The sequence below is a fragment of the Epargyreus clarus genome, unplaced genomic scaffold (genome assembly GCF_041222505.1).
Source record: "Epargyreus clarus isolate Ecla_fem2 unplaced genomic scaffold, WU_Ecla_fem_2.2 ptg000021l, whole genome shotgun sequence".
NCBI lineage: Eukaryota > Metazoa > Arthropoda > Insecta > Lepidoptera > Hesperiidae > Epargyreus > Epargyreus clarus.
Genome location: NW_027332228.1, coordinates 5,385,172 through 5,401,641, shown reverse-complemented (window position 1 = coordinate 5,401,641; position 16,470 = coordinate 5,385,172). Strand labels below are relative to the sequence as shown.

The window sequence follows — 16,470 nt, the reverse complement described above, 5'->3', positions numbered from 1 at the left end:
TCGACCAATTTACGACTTTTATTATTCCCGCGCAAAATAAAACTCGAAACTGTTGATAAACGAAGGGCTTGCTTGCACAACGCACGCGTCGTATTTATTCGTCGTCGCGCGGCGCTACAAAGGCTTAGGGCGTGGCTTAGCAGCCTTTCGGCACCCGTTTGTTCGAGCGATATGCCGCCGAGGGACTATTCTGAATGAGGTAATATAAATATTAGAAAATGAGAATTGATCTTAATTTATTTAGATCAATATTTTATTATCGTTATATTATTTTAAGATCGTCAAAAATCGTCGTCGTTGAAAGTTATTTTCTTGATAGGTCAACACCTTTGTTTACATTTTGGACACCCAATTATGAATCGGAGTATAGATTATAATTAGAGATGCGCCGAATATTCGTTTGGTATTCGGTTTTCGGCGTATTCGGAATCTTTTTTGCTATTTGTATTCGGCCGAATAATTCGGTTTTGGTGCCGAATATATTCGGTTCGAGTAGGTATGTCTATTTTCGTGTATACACGACACGGTACATAACTAAAACACAAAACTTCTTATGTAAGATTTATGTTATATTTTAAGTCAAAGAAATCCTATGACAAATTTAATAACATAAAGCAATTAAACTTCAAATCAACATTTATTTTGAAACCTCAAAAGAACATATTTATTACTTACGAGCTGTGCCCCGCGGTTTCACCCGCGTTAAAAGTGTAAATACTCTGAAGTTTTCATGGGATTTAACTTTTTTGCGCTTATCCCTAATTCTTTTTCCAAAATTAATGTAGCCTATGTTACTGTCTATAACATCAGCTAATTGCCAGTGAAAATCCCATCAAAATCAGTACAGCCATTTTAAAGATTAGCCGGAACAAACCAAAATTGAAATAATATTTTTTTCGTCATAAGTACCGTATATACCGTATATTTTCCTTTTATGTTATATGCTCTTAGTAAAATGTTGTTATTTTGACGTTACAAACAGACACTTAAATTTTAATTATTTGTATAGATTCTACAGTTAGTATAGTCAACATTTATTTTAAACCTCAAATCAGTATTTCTTTTTACAACTTAAATCAAAGTTTTAATGAACACAGGTAACTGGCAAATTGACAATAATGGACACTATAAAAGAAATATTAGAACCTGTTTACGCGGCAAAACAATGAATTGGTAAACCGAATAATTCGGCCGAATATCCGGTTCGGTAAAAGTTAAACCGAATAATATTCGGTATTCGGTTATTCGCTGTAACCACTATTCGGCGCATCTCTAATTAAAATTATTATTAAATATTGTATTAAAAATTAAACTAAATATTGCATAATTTATGTTAATTTATAAGCTATCATGTCGAACATATTTCATATTTTATTGTTGTAACTGTCAAGTACCCAATTATAAGAATAGTTTTTTATTACGTAATATATACATATTAAAAAACATAACATGCATTTTCATTCAACACTTTCTATATAATTAACTATAACATTCATTTGTTTACATAAAAAATACAACATTTACAATCAAAAAATTAAAAAGAAAGTCAAGTATGCAGATGTAATTAAAAAACTGTAGGCAGGCAGCCCTAACGCGTAACCTTGCCCAACGCAACCGTAGGTATCTAATTCAAGGTCGGGGCCGAGTTAAAATACTGTATATCCTTATACTGTGCCATCATTAAATAGGTCTGTTACTAAAAATATTTCTATTTATAGGGACATAAACCATTCACATGTGCTGCAATGGTCATGGTGTAATTCAGACTACATAGTAGTCATGTATAATAAATGATACAATAAAATCAACCAACAACCAATCAATGCCAATGCCTGAATATATTTTAGTCCATCATAGATAACAGATAGGTATCAGATAGGTACATCCGTTTGAAACTTCACGCTGCTGTTATTATATACAATAGACAAAAATACACCATAAATTTTTTCCACGGTAGCTAATTAGAATATAATATAATATTATTTTACTTAATTAACTTCCAGGAGAATATACTTATATAATATTTCAAATAGACAAAGTCATATGTTAATAAAAGGTAATATCTAGATATACGTAGGTAGGTACTGACCCGATTTTGGAAATTCATTGAAATACAGTTACACTAGATATTCAAAAATACTTGAACCTGTTTTCAGGAAATACTTTTAATACCAAGTCAAGTTATTTAAAAGTCAAATCAAAGAAATATGGGTTAAGTGGGCGACGAACAATTTATGTGGAATCATATTTATCCGTCAACATTAAAAATGCATTCAGACAGTGGATGCCAGTACTTATTCAAATCCTGAACGTCTATCGTGGAAAACCGTGATTAATACCAATGAGCTATAAGTTATTAAATTAATAAAAATATGAAGTATAAACAAACTATGACCTCATCCGTTTTTAAAAATTTCGTAGACAAAGCCGCGAGCAGCTGCTGGTTATATATTAACAAAATAAAAACTGACCCGTGGACTTGTTCCCATGAATCTTTTGTTTTATTTTTCGCGTAATATCAATGTTTATTATTATATCATAATATAATAAAAACCGTGTTAAGTCGTGGCTACTTTTTATAAATAAAATTTAAGTAGATATGTATTCGTCTAGGATTTCAAAATTCCTTTGCACTTTATTTCTATAATGTTTAATATTTATTACTTTTTAAAACAATGATATGATGATAGGTTTTTCGCGCCATCACGGTTGCACAGATAAGTTATTATATGTCTATTATAAGATAATTGGAGATTCTGACCATATATTCTGCCACATAGGAGAAATAACAGGCCAGCGAGGCGTGGGCTTCCTTATCAAAAATAAATACAAAACTAATATAGAGAACTTTACTGCCATATCTGATAGAGTATGCCTTTTTTTTTGTTTTCGAGGGGGAAACCTTCGAAAGGTACCCGGTGCCGTGGGAGCGACACAGAGTTATGTGGGATTCTTACCGCACTAAAACCCCCCCGGTGGCCGTCCTCGGCGCTGCGTAAAGGACTCCGGGATCTCCAGAGGAACGCAACCGGAGTCCTCTTAGCGCGTTGCCCCTTCTGGCTCCGTCCAGGTGAGCATGCCGCTCGCCACAGCATCTGTTGTACACGACGGTATGCGACCACACATACCGCCGTCCTTCCCGGGGTTGCTGGCCGGGCGGTTTGAGCTCCCACTCTTGCCGCCCGCAACCCTGGAAGCCCCCTTTTAGTCGCCTCTTACGACAGGCAGGGGATACCGTAGCCCTATTCTGGTCCCGGAACTACAGGGACAGATAGAGTATGCCTTCTAAAACTTAAATTTCATACACTCTCTCTGTCACTAATACAAGTATATGCCCCCACTACAAACTCAAGCATAAGCTGACTATAATAAATACGATGTTTAAGAAAAACCCTAAAACAAAATTGACGTGGATTTTTATTTATTATTTTTTTTATAATATAGGAGTAGCAGACGAGCATACAGTCCACCTGATGGTAAGTGGCCACTGCCGCCCAAGGACATCTGTAATCAACCCCAGATAGGATTAGATATTCCTACCTGAGGTCGGCCACAGATGCGCCGCTACCCCTGAGGACTAAGCTGGAACGCCTCGGAAAAGTCTGTCTCCCTTACCACACCCTTCAAACCGGAACACAGCAGCGCCTAACACTGCTGTTATTAGGTAGAAATAGGTGTGGCGGTGGTGCCGCCGGAGTCGAACCACAAAGGGTTCTACCACCTTCATCTCTCCCAACACTCACCCAACAAAAGAGTCAAAAATGAAATAGACTATATTCTATCAAATACTCCAAAAATCTTTACCAACATTATTAGCAACCTTTCTTATCCTAGTGACCACAGATTAGTGAGGCGAACTATAAAAAATAAGAAGAGTTCAATAAGCATAGCCAAATTTAGTAAACTCCCTAGTCAGCTGAAATCACAAATACAAATAGATCTTTTTATAGAAAGCCCACAGAGAAAGCCTTAAAAAGTGCGACTGGTTAATTCATGTAAACGACAATGTTCAAACATATTATCGTAGAATAGAAAATCATATAATTGCTAGTTTGAAAGCAGCAAAACAAAATACCAAACCTCGGAAAGGTGCCCTTAGCGAAGAAACAAGAATATTAATAAGAAAGAGACAGTACCTACAGAATAAAAAAGCATTATCGCGCGACAAAAAACATGAGATGAAAACGTTATACGAAAACACTTATAAACAAATCAAAAAAGATTATAAAGATTATAGATAACAGATCATACTAAAGCACATCACATTATCAGGTAGCATAAAGAGAGCTAACAACCAGTTCAACAGAAGCAATATTTGGATACCGTGACTCTACAGTAAGACTAGGAAAGATGTAGCAAAGGCCGCTACTTCTTTTTACCATAAACTATACCTATAGTATGACCCCAGCAACCTCAACCTCAACCCCAATAAATCAAATATTTATCAGACGATAATACTCCAAACTGGGGACTCTGTATCACCATTTAATGAGAAACACTTGTCAGAAAAAAATGATATACTTAAATGCTATAAAAGCCGGGACCAGATAACATGTCAAATGAAGTATTAAAAGATTTATATTAAACTTCGCAAAGCAAAGGGTCATAGCCAAAAGACAGTAATGAGCTACAGTTTTAAAATTAACCATTTTTGAAGTAGTAGGTCATAGATGTAACACCTAAGGTATATCTCTTCTAAATGAAAAGTATCGTATGGATGTGTTATGATAAACTTTATTACTTATTAAAATTAATATAGAAATAATGAAAACCTCCTATATAATGCCATACAAGCCTTACTAAATAGATTTAGTCCATTGAAAAGTAACATTTAGGTTTAAAAAAGTCAGAGGACGCATTTTTTTAAAGGAGAATTAATGTAAAGCTAAATCTACGCAACCCCACGTAGATTTAGCTTCCCCTAGTCCGTGTCCCTCGGCCACCGTTTTAAAAATAAGGTACAAACAACGCTCTTCACTCTTCAATCTACACGCTCTATCAGCGAACTAGTCGCCGCACTATAAGCACAGATTAATAAATAGTTACTACGTAACAGATACATCCCTCCCATACAAAAGTGAAAATACCTACGCTATAATAGCCTACAAGATCTTTTTAATAATACCTGCTACGCAGAACGAGAAAAAATGTATTATAAGTACGGTCACATAGAGTCGAGATTGTGTTGCCTGCCGTACGAAACACGTCACCGTAAGAATGCACTAGGGTTGTTACTTGTTAGCTATGATGGTAATTGTAATAAAACGAATGTTGCGATTCAATTATATTTTTAATTAGTCAATCAAATATGTTTCAGTTTTATATAGTGATTTATATTTTTTTCCCCTTTTCTGAATTCTCTGTTACTAAATTTTAAAGTTAAGAATATCCTAAATCGAGTAAATAATTTTAATAAATAATCATAAGGAAAATTAAAAAACCACAAGTTTTCCTTTGCTTTTTGACCCATACAACCATGTATTGCACAATATTTACGTGACTTCGGCATTTCGAGGCGTAAGCGCAGAAACATTGGGTGTAGTGCTGTGCATTGCGAACGCTCAAGCGGGCGTGGTGGCCAGTAATAATGACACAACAATAACACAATATTCAATTTTGCCGACCGACCTTTTTCATTTTTTTTTCCTTGACACAACTATATTTCACAGATTATTTCGTCCTAACAAACTTTTTTATTCGTTGTTACTTGACTATATATCGATTGGTAAACTGACATTATCGCAAAATAGTTCTAATTATCAGGAATGTTTTAATTTGTTCACAATTTCTTAAAATTCGCCACTCTGTATCTAAAATCGCTAAATAAAATTTCGGGATAATTTGCATTCTCTGAAATCGTGAAAAGATCTATGCATTTCGGTATTTCGGTAGGAAATGGTCAATATCGGTAGAAATACCGAAAATCGGTAGCTTCGAGAACACTTGGCGGCCCTCTGTCCGTTGTATCGTCGATGATACGCCGAGCGGTAGGCAGATAACGCGTCGCTTTGAGCGAGTGACGTAGGCCTGCTATAAGTAAGTTTAGTTGACTAAAAGTTCAAGTAAGCATACAATCAATATGAGTAAGTTTAGTCCCCTATAAACAAGTTTAGTTTACCCAACTAATTGTAGTTCTGACTAGACTCTTTTGTTGTAATGTCACTGAGTAGTGACTGCATCGTCTCCTGAACGCCGCGACCTTAATCTTGGTGAGCTATACATATCCGAAATACAAATCTTAATTTATCAAGATAGAGATGATCCCAAATTAAATGATCCCAAGTACTTAATCTTATACCAAGAACACACAACTATGTTTTTATTATGTAAAATCATACTCGTAGATTAGTAAAGATACTTCGCCGCCTTGAAATTGAGTGAAGCCACAAACGGCTTATTTGTAAGTTCTTTTTTTGAATTCTTGAAAAATAAAAACATTTTTAGAGAAAAATTACGAATAAATAACTAATACTGCGTAATTTATATAATAATTAATTATAAATAATTATTTCAAATGTTTTAGGGACGTTTTAGCACGGAAACGTGGCAAAACTTTTTTACGCAACTATTTCATTTGTCAAAACTGGTTACGTTTTCTTGTTAGGAGTGAGTCATCTTTACTAATCCATGTGTAAAATATATCACTTAGTTCTATAAAATATTTTACAAATGAAAATCATGGGTTCATGATAACTTTATTTTAGTAGATACCTGCCTTAACCTTAAAATATACACGGCTGGGGAATTTTGTGTACATTCATAATTCTTTTCGACGCTTATTATACATAATTAAGCTACTGTTTTAGATCTTCTCTCAAGAGCGACTTGGTACCCGTCAACAGCCTTCATCATGATGTCCAGCTTGACTCGGATCCGAGGAGCATTGCTATGTTCATTTTCCCCCACCACTCGGTACCGACGCAGGACCGCAGAGAGAGCGGTCTTGACTGACATCAACGCATACTGGTAACCTGGAAATATACATTTTTTATAAAATAAAAGTAACAAGCGCATGACGACGAGCACGACTGTTGGAACGCCTCAAACCAGAGCACAGCAACGCTGAACGCTATAAGACAAAATAAGGACAATAAATAAAGGTGGCAATTACGAAGGACTCTAACACCATCAGTAAATGTTATGAAAACCAAAATTTTAGATACTTTATTATAAGTAAAACTTATTCAAAACATACAAGTGATACGCACATGCATAGATCAGATATCAATACAAATAAGAACAATGAAACATATTCTAATATGGTTATTTTATAAAAATAAGTAAAATATAATGGACATTTGGTGGTACCGAAGCCTCCATGTGCGTAATGGTTGTAGTTGAACTCGTACTTGGCGGATTATAATTAGAACAGGGTAATGTTTGGCAGTTGCAGTAAGATATGTAGGCCAAACTATTTCGCAACAGTCCTTATCTAGATGTCTAAGGAGTAATGGTATTCTAAATAGTACAGTATACACTACCGATACCTCCAACACGTAGTTTGCTCCAAAACTGAGCATCAGCAGGGTAAATTAACTCTACGATTAACTTTGCACTGTTATTCGCTAATATATGTTACACTATCTTCACAACGCAAGTATATAAAGCAGCAGTATTCGTAAGCGCAGAATAACATTATAGTAACAATAAAAATAAGAGACAGTACAAATATGTACCTATTCATATTTAAATTACACCATAAACAACACTTAAACCTAAGTAATTGAATAATCGCACTTAATAGCGTATAATCAACTTTGTTTATAAAAACAAATGTCAGATAGATATCATAATTTCGTAATAACCTGGTAATGAGTTGATGTAGACTAGATAAACCTTGTTTCTAAATTATCTTCTTGAATGAATTGGTAGTGCTCTATTAAAGATAATTATGGGGATTGACCCATCACCTCAATTGTAACGGGTACGTATTTATGATATTAAAATCGTTTGGTTTTCATACGTAACACCTGCGGCTTTGCATAAGAGTTACGTAATATAATAGTAGGGTAGGGTAATAATCAGGGTTGCCAAACGCAAAATCATCTAGAATAATTGGCCAAGTGCGAGTCGAACTCGCACACGGAGGGTTCCGTACCAATAAATTTTAGCAGCCATAGAAGTTAACACATTGTGAAATATCTATATATTATTAGGGTTCAATAGATAGAAGCGAAAAACGCCGTAGAAACGACAGCGGAGGCTAAATAGCTTTTTGGTTTCCTTCGTTCAAAATAAAAAAAATGATCTTACCGAGGCAATTCCTAGGTCCATTGCTGAAAGGCATGAAGCTGCAGGGGTATTTCAAATTAAACCTCTCTGGCAGGAACCTGTCGGGATCGAACATCTCAGCATCGGGTCCCCAGTAGCGAGGGTCCCGGTGCGCCCCCCAGATAGAGACAACTACGCCACACCCAGCTGGTAGTGTATACCCAGACGACGCTAAAACATTCTTCATTATAAGAAAAATACAAACTTCAGCAAATTCTTCATCATTAAGCCACTGCCTTACTTCTAAGCACAGGTATATTAGTACACATAGATTCACAAAAAAGGTTACTACTATAGACACTTTACGTATCTTTGTATATTTCGAGACTTAAGTATTAATTACTTGACTTATTAAGATGGCAAGTGGTCAATGGTCTAATGGAGCAATCTAGATAGATAGATTTTGAATGCTACCTGAGGTTGCTCGAATAATACTGAATCCCAGACTTCAATCTAGAACATAGCAGGGCGTAATACCATTGATACCTATAAAAAACGATTAAAAGATATGATAAAATTGAACTTACGTAGCTTAATATCCTCTAACACTTTTCTTATTATAAAAGGCACAGGCGGGAAGAGTCTAAGAGACTCTTTCACAACTCTATCTAAATATTTAAGTTTTTGTAAATCGTCTTTTTCCAAAGGTCGATCAGACTCACCAAATACCTCATCTAATCTGAAAATTCAAAAGGAATAGTGAAAACGTCAGCAAAAAAATTTAACAAACCATTACCTATACTTTATATATGTTTTGAATTATGTTGAAAACAGACATTAAGCTAAATGTAAGTGGAGTTTCACGAGAACAAAATGTTGTTAAATACCAAGTCCAATGCTCTTTCCATACATCTGAATTAGTGACGTTTTGTCGAGGTTTGGCAAGCGTGTGGACTCGGCATTAAAGGAAAATCTTTTTTTATAATATAGGAGTGGCAGACGAGCATGCAGTTCACCTCGTAGTAAATGGCGACTGCCGCCCATAGACATATGTAATCAACCCCAGATAGGATGAGATTGCTACTTCAGATCGGCCACAGCTGCGCCGCCACCCCTAAAGACTAAGATGGAACGCCTCGGAAAGGTATGTCTCCTTTACCACACCCTTCAACTAGAACACGGCAGCGCTTAACACTACTGTTATTAGATAGAAATAAATGTGGCGTTGGTGCGGCCGGAGTCGAATCACAAAGAGTTCTACCACCCTGATACATAAGCTGGGGGCCGTGTTTAAGAAAAAGCAACGTCATTTTAAAATATAGAACTTACTCTTCAAACAATTTCATTTGTATTTTCGGATATTTGCCTAACAACATTAATGTATAACAAATAGCCACAGCGGAGGTATCCGTTCCTGCCACAGTGAGAGTCAATATTTCTTCTCTTAACTGCACATTGTTATATCCATTTTCACCTCCAGATAAGCTTATAAGTAGATCGAGGAACGTTTTTTTTTGATAATTCCCTAAATCTGAAACAATAAACTGCATTGATAAGTAATTTCTATTCGTGTTTGATTATTTTACGTGTCAACTTGAACTTACCTACGTTAACTTGATAAATAATAAGTAGGATTAAACTAATCGCTATAAAAGTGTATGTTCATAAAACTCATTCAAGATTTTTCTATTTTTTTTATATAACACAAAGTTACTTTAAATAAATTATAAGCTAGCTCTGGCAAATACCTTACCATAATGATGATCTGCTTCCGTTTTGCACTTTTTCTCATTTTTTAATTCTTCGCGTTTGTTTTCGATTACCTACAACGAATATTTAAATTAAATGGACTGTTTACTTGGAAATTTATATGGTTAACAACACATTGAGTGAATCGTGAGCAGAATAAAAGGAATTATATCAAAGTTTCGCGTCATTTAAGTTATGTAATTGTATCCTTTCGTAGTTTCTCTGGCTAAAATCGTAGGTATAATCATGGAACAGCTTATAACCACAAAATAATTAGTTTTTATTTTGTGTTATAACGCTAATGTCGTGGGGTAACACGCGAGCGAAGCCACGTACCAATTTCTTATGTATGTACCTTGTCAGTAAATCCGTTCAGCTCGTCGACACATTTCTGTTGCCTATAGTATTGCGGGAAGAACTTGTACAACCAGTCCGGCTGCAGCCACAGGTGGAATATCCTTTCACATATTAGATTCAGAACCAAGTTCAATGCCTTCAGGAACGAACAGTTTGGGTTTCCTTGGGCGTTTACTTTTACACCCATTGCTGTCTCTGTAGAAGATATTGTGGAAGTCAGAAGAGATTTTTATAAATCAAGGTTACTTAGATAGGTAAGTTCTGTATTTATAATGCAAAATTAAGTTACTAACATGTACACATTTTATTCTACTAAATATTTCGAGACATTTTCCTTCTAAAATTTAAATTGCTTAGGTGAGTGACGTGAACGATTTTTTTCCTGGTGACCTCAATAGTGGTCAACTAGTCATGTTACAAAATGCACCTAAATGTATCCTTTGTCCGTTAATAAATACATTTGAAGTACCACATTGTTCTTTTTTTATTAAAACACGTGATTAAAATAAAAAAAATCTTTTATACGAGTTTTCTTGTTTAGTTTATTATTCAATATATTACCTAATACCAGTACCATTTGCAAAGCAGTGATAGCCAAGTGGTTAAGAAACTCTGCCTCTTGATCGTGGGGTCCGAGGTTCAAATCAGGCATACTTCCGACTTTCAAAATTTTGTGCGTGTGAGAAATTAATTATCACTTGTTTATACGGTCAAGGAAAACATCGTGAGGGAACCAACATACCTGAGAAATCTAAAAAATCACGTTTTAAAGGTATGTGAAGTCTACCAATATGCACTTGACCAGCGCGATAGACCATTGTCTAATCCTTCTCATTCTGAGAGGAGACCCGTGCCCAGCAGTGGGACAGTAATAGGTTGATGATCATGATTAGTAACAGTACCATAGTTACAAAACGTTATTAATCCTATAAGTGTGCAACACCTGATTCTCATCTCATTTCTTAAAATATGAATACCTACCACATACAGAGTCCAGAGTGTAACTGGTGATAAAAGGCCAGATACTGAATTTTCCGTGATCACTTTGCGTCGCCAGCAGCTTCGTCAATTTTTCACTTTGTTCCGAAAACACTTCCACGAAATTTTCGACGATTTTTGGACTGAAGGCCGGCAGTAAGATCTTACGTCGCCGCCTCCATATCGTAACTGAATAAATGATATCTACAATTAGCTTAAGATCCCTACTTAAGGTGAATACTAAAATATGTAAGTAAGACATTGATTGGTAATATCTTAAAATAATTTGGAAAACATTTTTATTGAGATAAGTAACGTTTATGTATGGTGCGAGAAAAAGGATATCGAAAGAATACTATGAATATATTTACTATGAATCAATGAGTACTTTTATATGAATCATCAAGCAGGTGATACCTATATGCAAAGTACATGCAACTATTTAGGTACATTAAAAAGATGTTGCGTTCGTCAAACATTTAGAGGCAACCCAAAATAATTATATATTCAGGAGCAAGAGTCCTATGAAGGCAATCAAGGATTCATGGACAATGGATACTCTGAGAATTAAAACTTAAATTCCACAGGTACCACTACTCCACTACCACTCTTTCAACAAGTCACACAATCATTATAAATTAGAAGCAGGTATACGACCACTCGAATTCTTCCACTTTAAGCTTGAAAAAACAATGACGAGTACGACCATAGCAAGTCTATTTGTCCGTATAGTTTTTTACGAGTATATAACTTACCTGGTGCAAATATTCCGCCGTATCCGGTAATTTTTCTTATAAAACGATGGAGATCATCCTTTTCTAAACATGTCTTCAGTACCATTTCCACATCAATTGGATTTATTAATACTAAAAAATTAAATGAAGCAGTTTAAAAGACAATTCATAGATATATTTTGGAACTACTCGAATTGTATTTTTTTTCAAAGATTGTAATAAAATAAAAGGCAAGTTGACTTTACTACATTGTCACAAAAGTGCCTTACATTTTTAGAGCTTTGTACCTACACAAAAGATAAAAACCTATCACTAAGATTCCATTGTCTGACCGTTTGTCAGTAAGCTTCAACCGTAATAGGTAGATAGAAACTGGATTGCTTTATAGATGATATGGTCGCAATAACAATAAATAAGTACTAAAAATTAAGAAAAAAAAACTAATTTTGCTAGTTCGACTCGCACTTGTCAAAATATACAGGGTGAATTTTTAAAACGGGCCTTCAGGGCCAAATCGGAAACTATAAGGATTAGCGAAAAATGCTGAAATGAGTTACGAGGCCGATTTTGATAAAAACTAAAACTGCATCATTAGTTTTTTTAAATATTTTTTTCCTTAGCCGGGAATCGAACGAGTTCATTTTGAAAAAAATGACACCTCTATATTATTCCACTATCTGATAGTGTCGCTTATAAGGATCAAATTCTGGGAAGTAATGTTATGTGACAAATTAAAGGAAAAGGAAAATTTTGAAGAAAATACGTATTTTTCCATACATTGGCATACTAATCCTTAAGGATTATACATAACAAATGATTTATGTATAGTTCTTTAGAAACAGACATAAGTCATACCATTGAAGAATTTGTTGGTTAATCAACTAATTATTCGATGTTATGACTATGACATACGGCTTAGTATGAGAAAGTAATAGTTTGGCAAATAAGTTACCACCGTTTTTAGGATTTATTTTTTAATGAAAATAGATAACTGATTAAATAGAAAATTCTTATTGTTTGTTGTTTACAACTTCGTTTCAACGTTAAATATGATTTTCTATATCTCTTTTTTAGTAATCACTCGGATTTGACTCTAAAAAGTAATTCTCGAAAATTGTTAACTTTATATCTGTATTAAACGAAACTCCGCCCATAGCAAGTAAATCTATTTTAATGGTCCTAAAAATAACCTTAGCTAAGTCGGATATAAAAATATAAATTATTGCGAAACAAAACGTCCATTTCGAATGATTAGAAACATTGAGTAAAAAAAAATGTTAATACAAGAAATGTTTAAATTAATGAATGGCGGGAACTTAACTGCCAAATTAATATGAAAAAATATGTATTTTCTTAAAATTGAGGCTTTTCCTTTAGTTTCTCATTTATCATTACTTTCCAGATTTTGATCCTTATAAGCGACACTATCAGATAGTGGAATAATATAGAGGGTGTATTTTTTTTTCAAAATGAACTCGTTCGATTCCCGGCTAGGGAAAAAGTTATTTTAAAAAAGTAATGATGCAGTTTTCGTTTTTATCAAAATCGGCCTCGTAACTCCTTTCAGCATTTTTCGCTAATCCTTACAGTTTCGGATTTGGCCCTGAAGGCCCGTTTTAAAAATTCACCCTGTATAGGTACTTACCAAAATACAAAATGTGATTTAACCAGCCACGCATTATTCCATTATGTTCCATAGCCACATAGCTGAATCGCTGCAAAGAGTTCATGATCTCTAAAAACATCCCAATTACATTAATAAATGTAAAACTTAACATCAATATCTGTAATTTTAACAAAACTATAGTTTTCTCAGCACATTGTCAATTTAAAATGTGCCTTTCTAACTATTGAGGCATAATTTCATATGCTATAAGATACATAATTGTGTTTATAATATAAGTACCACAGACATTTATTGAGTGCAAATACAGGTCTGTGATAAGTACGTTTATTCATCTTGCTATGCCAAGAAAGGCTAGTCGTAGAAAATATTGGATTTTATATGTCAATAAGAGATAAATAAAAATTATAGTTTAAATACTAAAAACCACGCTAAAATCGCACAAGGGAAATCGTCAATCCTGATTCCTGACGATCCTAATGAGGTGAATGTATTGTCATCGGTTCTTGATAATTCTTCAAAATTTGGAATCGGACCGTTCAAAGTGGGTAAAAATCGAGTTCAAAGATTCCGTTATATACATACAGGTTAATCTATTAAAAGAGGGGTAACGAATAGGTATTGCAATTAGTAATTGAGGCGAAAACAAATGACATATTTTACCCCGAAGTAGTTTTAGAATTCTGGTTAAAAAGACGGACAGGATGATCCATTGTATTGGTACCGCACAAAATTATACCTACTCGTGATTTTTTAATATTACGAGTTTTTAGCTGGGTATTCGAAGGGAGTTGCCGGTCCAGAATACCATACTTCCCGCTGTTTCCCTGCATCTTGTAACTATCCTAATCATAAGAGAAGATTGAGTACCTTAATATTAATTTGAAAAAGTTTGGAAAATCCAAAAGTGCACGACTCATAATGCTCATTTAATTATGAAATATAAAAAAAAAAAAAAAAAAAAAAACTTAAGTCGTTCAAAATTAATTGCCGAAAAAACAGCTGTAGTAGGAAGAAGGTACTGCACAAGCGCCCCTGGTGGAATAAATGTACATAATATCTATAGATATACAGTCTTGTAGTTTTCGTTTTTTATTAATTGCAATTAAACGACACTGAATTAATTAATCATTCGCATTCAGTGACCTACAATCGTCGATTAGAATTTAAAAAAAAAAATTAACTCAAATGATGGATTTTTTCACAAGTTACAGTGTTTTCAGGTTTCACACATGACGGACAGGAATTTTTTTTGACCTATTTTGGTGTTTTTTTCCAATTCTATTGCAGTAAATCAATTTTTAAAAAGTATGGAATTAATCTCCATTAAATTTTCTCGACAATAGTATTCAAAATATCTTGATTCCGTGAACTATCAAGGCTATAATAATAAAAATAGCCGCCAAAATGAAGCGAAAAAAATTTTTCGATCGTAAAGCACTCTCTGATGCTTCGCATCATGAGTCGTGCAAAATATTTTAATTCCATAGTGTCGAATTTTTGGTAGGTTGTCATTATTATTAAATAAAAAATGGTAAACCTCACCCTCAGTATTTCCAACTAAAGTATGTGCAATCCCGATAACGGGCAGCTCTTCCTTAGATGTCGGAACTAGTGCTGCCAACTGATACATTCGTCTTCTCCTGTATCTGAAGATGATAGTCCAGACCGCGAGCACCGCAAGACACAACAGCAGAATCATATTGCTTAGGTTTTAGCGTTTGTCTTATCTGAGAGACAACTATCAGCGGATCGGTATCCACGCAAATGCGTGCATCATCTAGTGCTGTTGCATAAAGCTTCGCGCGTGCGACTGTTGACAACTCACTCCATTTTATATGACCATTTTCCTGCACACGGCCATCACTTCTCGCGCACTAATTCCCCTCGCGTAATATAATCGGGGTCGCAAAGTTCATGGCGGGGATGTAGTTATGGAACAGCCTTCTGTGATGCACAAGGAAGCGAAAATTACCTATATTGTGTAAATATTGCGTATAAACATGCGTTATCACTCCTTTACGATCTCTACTGACATCGGTACAAGGAAGGCACATAGCAAGCACTACATTTTTATGGATATTTAAGAATAAAGCTGTTGTATAATCATTGGTGACTTCTAATGGCCAATAAATATAAGGATACACGTCTAACAAAGATTGCATCATTTTTATTATTTATACAACGAGGTGTTGATGTATGTCATAGTATAGTGTCACCCAATGTTAAATGATAAGGAATTAGGAAATACACATACAAACACTTTAGCTGAAGCCAATATGTTTCGGTCCTAAAAGCTAAGTTCGCATTGTTTAAGTTGCATGTTTGTACAAGGCATAATATGTGAATGTATCAAACGAGCTCAGCACTCATACAGTAAGCTCAAGAAGGAAAACATATTAAGGTTTAAAAAATACCTATAGGTACACCCAAGCGTTCATAAGTAGCTGAACACAACTGTCACCATAATTAGATGAACATCGAAGTTTCAAAAGAAGATTAACACTACAATGTCAAAAATAGTGACATCATAAAAAAATGTAGAGATATTTTGGAACCTTCATCTGCGCATCTACTTCTAGAGGTGACTGTTATGTTAATTTACTATAATTATTTAAATATACCTATGCACCTACCTATAAACAAGGAATATAGTGTATTATTAGTGTGTTATTATTATCGAATCAATAACCAATATATGATTCGATTCGATCATATATTGATTTGATTATAATTAGGTAATATGAAATGCTTATCAAATTATTCTTGCAAGACGTGTACAGGTACTCCAATAATCATTTATCAATTGTTAATAAA

The 16,470-nt window shown here is 34.5% G+C and overlaps 1 protein-coding gene across 2 annotated transcripts; it reads right to left on the bottom strand.

Moving 5' to 3' along the window:
• Positions 1–6,676: 6,676 nt before the first annotated feature.
• Positions 6,677–15,610, bottom strand: LOC140750912 (cytochrome P450 4C1-like). 2 transcript variants are annotated; one of them, XM_073084654.1, is made up of 10 exons: positions 15,199–15,606; positions 13,675–13,764; positions 12,051–12,161; positions 11,299–11,484; positions 10,316–10,512; positions 9,965–10,034; positions 9,541–9,742; positions 8,799–8,950; positions 8,254–8,442; positions 6,677–6,971 (listed from the first exon to the last, which is right to left on the bottom strand). In XM_073084654.1, the coding sequence occupies exons 1-10, from the start codon at positions 15,353–15,355 to the stop codon at positions 6,790–6,792; spliced, it is 1,536 nt and encodes a 511-aa protein (XP_072940755.1). In that variant the 5' UTR covers positions 15,356–15,606; the 3' UTR covers positions 6,677–6,789. The 2 variants fall into 2 exon arrangements, 1 of the variants encoding a protein (XP_072940755.1); XR_012103254.1 differs by having other exon boundaries at positions 6,831–6,971; positions 8,254–8,452; positions 15,199–15,610.
• Positions 15,611–16,470: the final 860 nt, after the last annotated feature.

Coding starts and splice junctions, on each gene's coding strand:
- LOC140750912 (XM_073084654.1), bottom strand. CDS start 15,355: ATGATTCTGCTGTTGTGTCTTGCGGTGCTCGCGGTCTGGACTATCATC. Junction 8,443..8,798: donor GTTAGAGGATATTAAGCTAC/GTAAGTTCAATT, acceptor AGAATGTTTTAG/CGTCGTCTGGGTATACACTA. Junction 6,972..8,253: donor TGGACCTAGGAATTGCCTCG/GTAAGATCATTT, acceptor GTATATTTCCAG/GTTACCAGTATGCGTTGATG.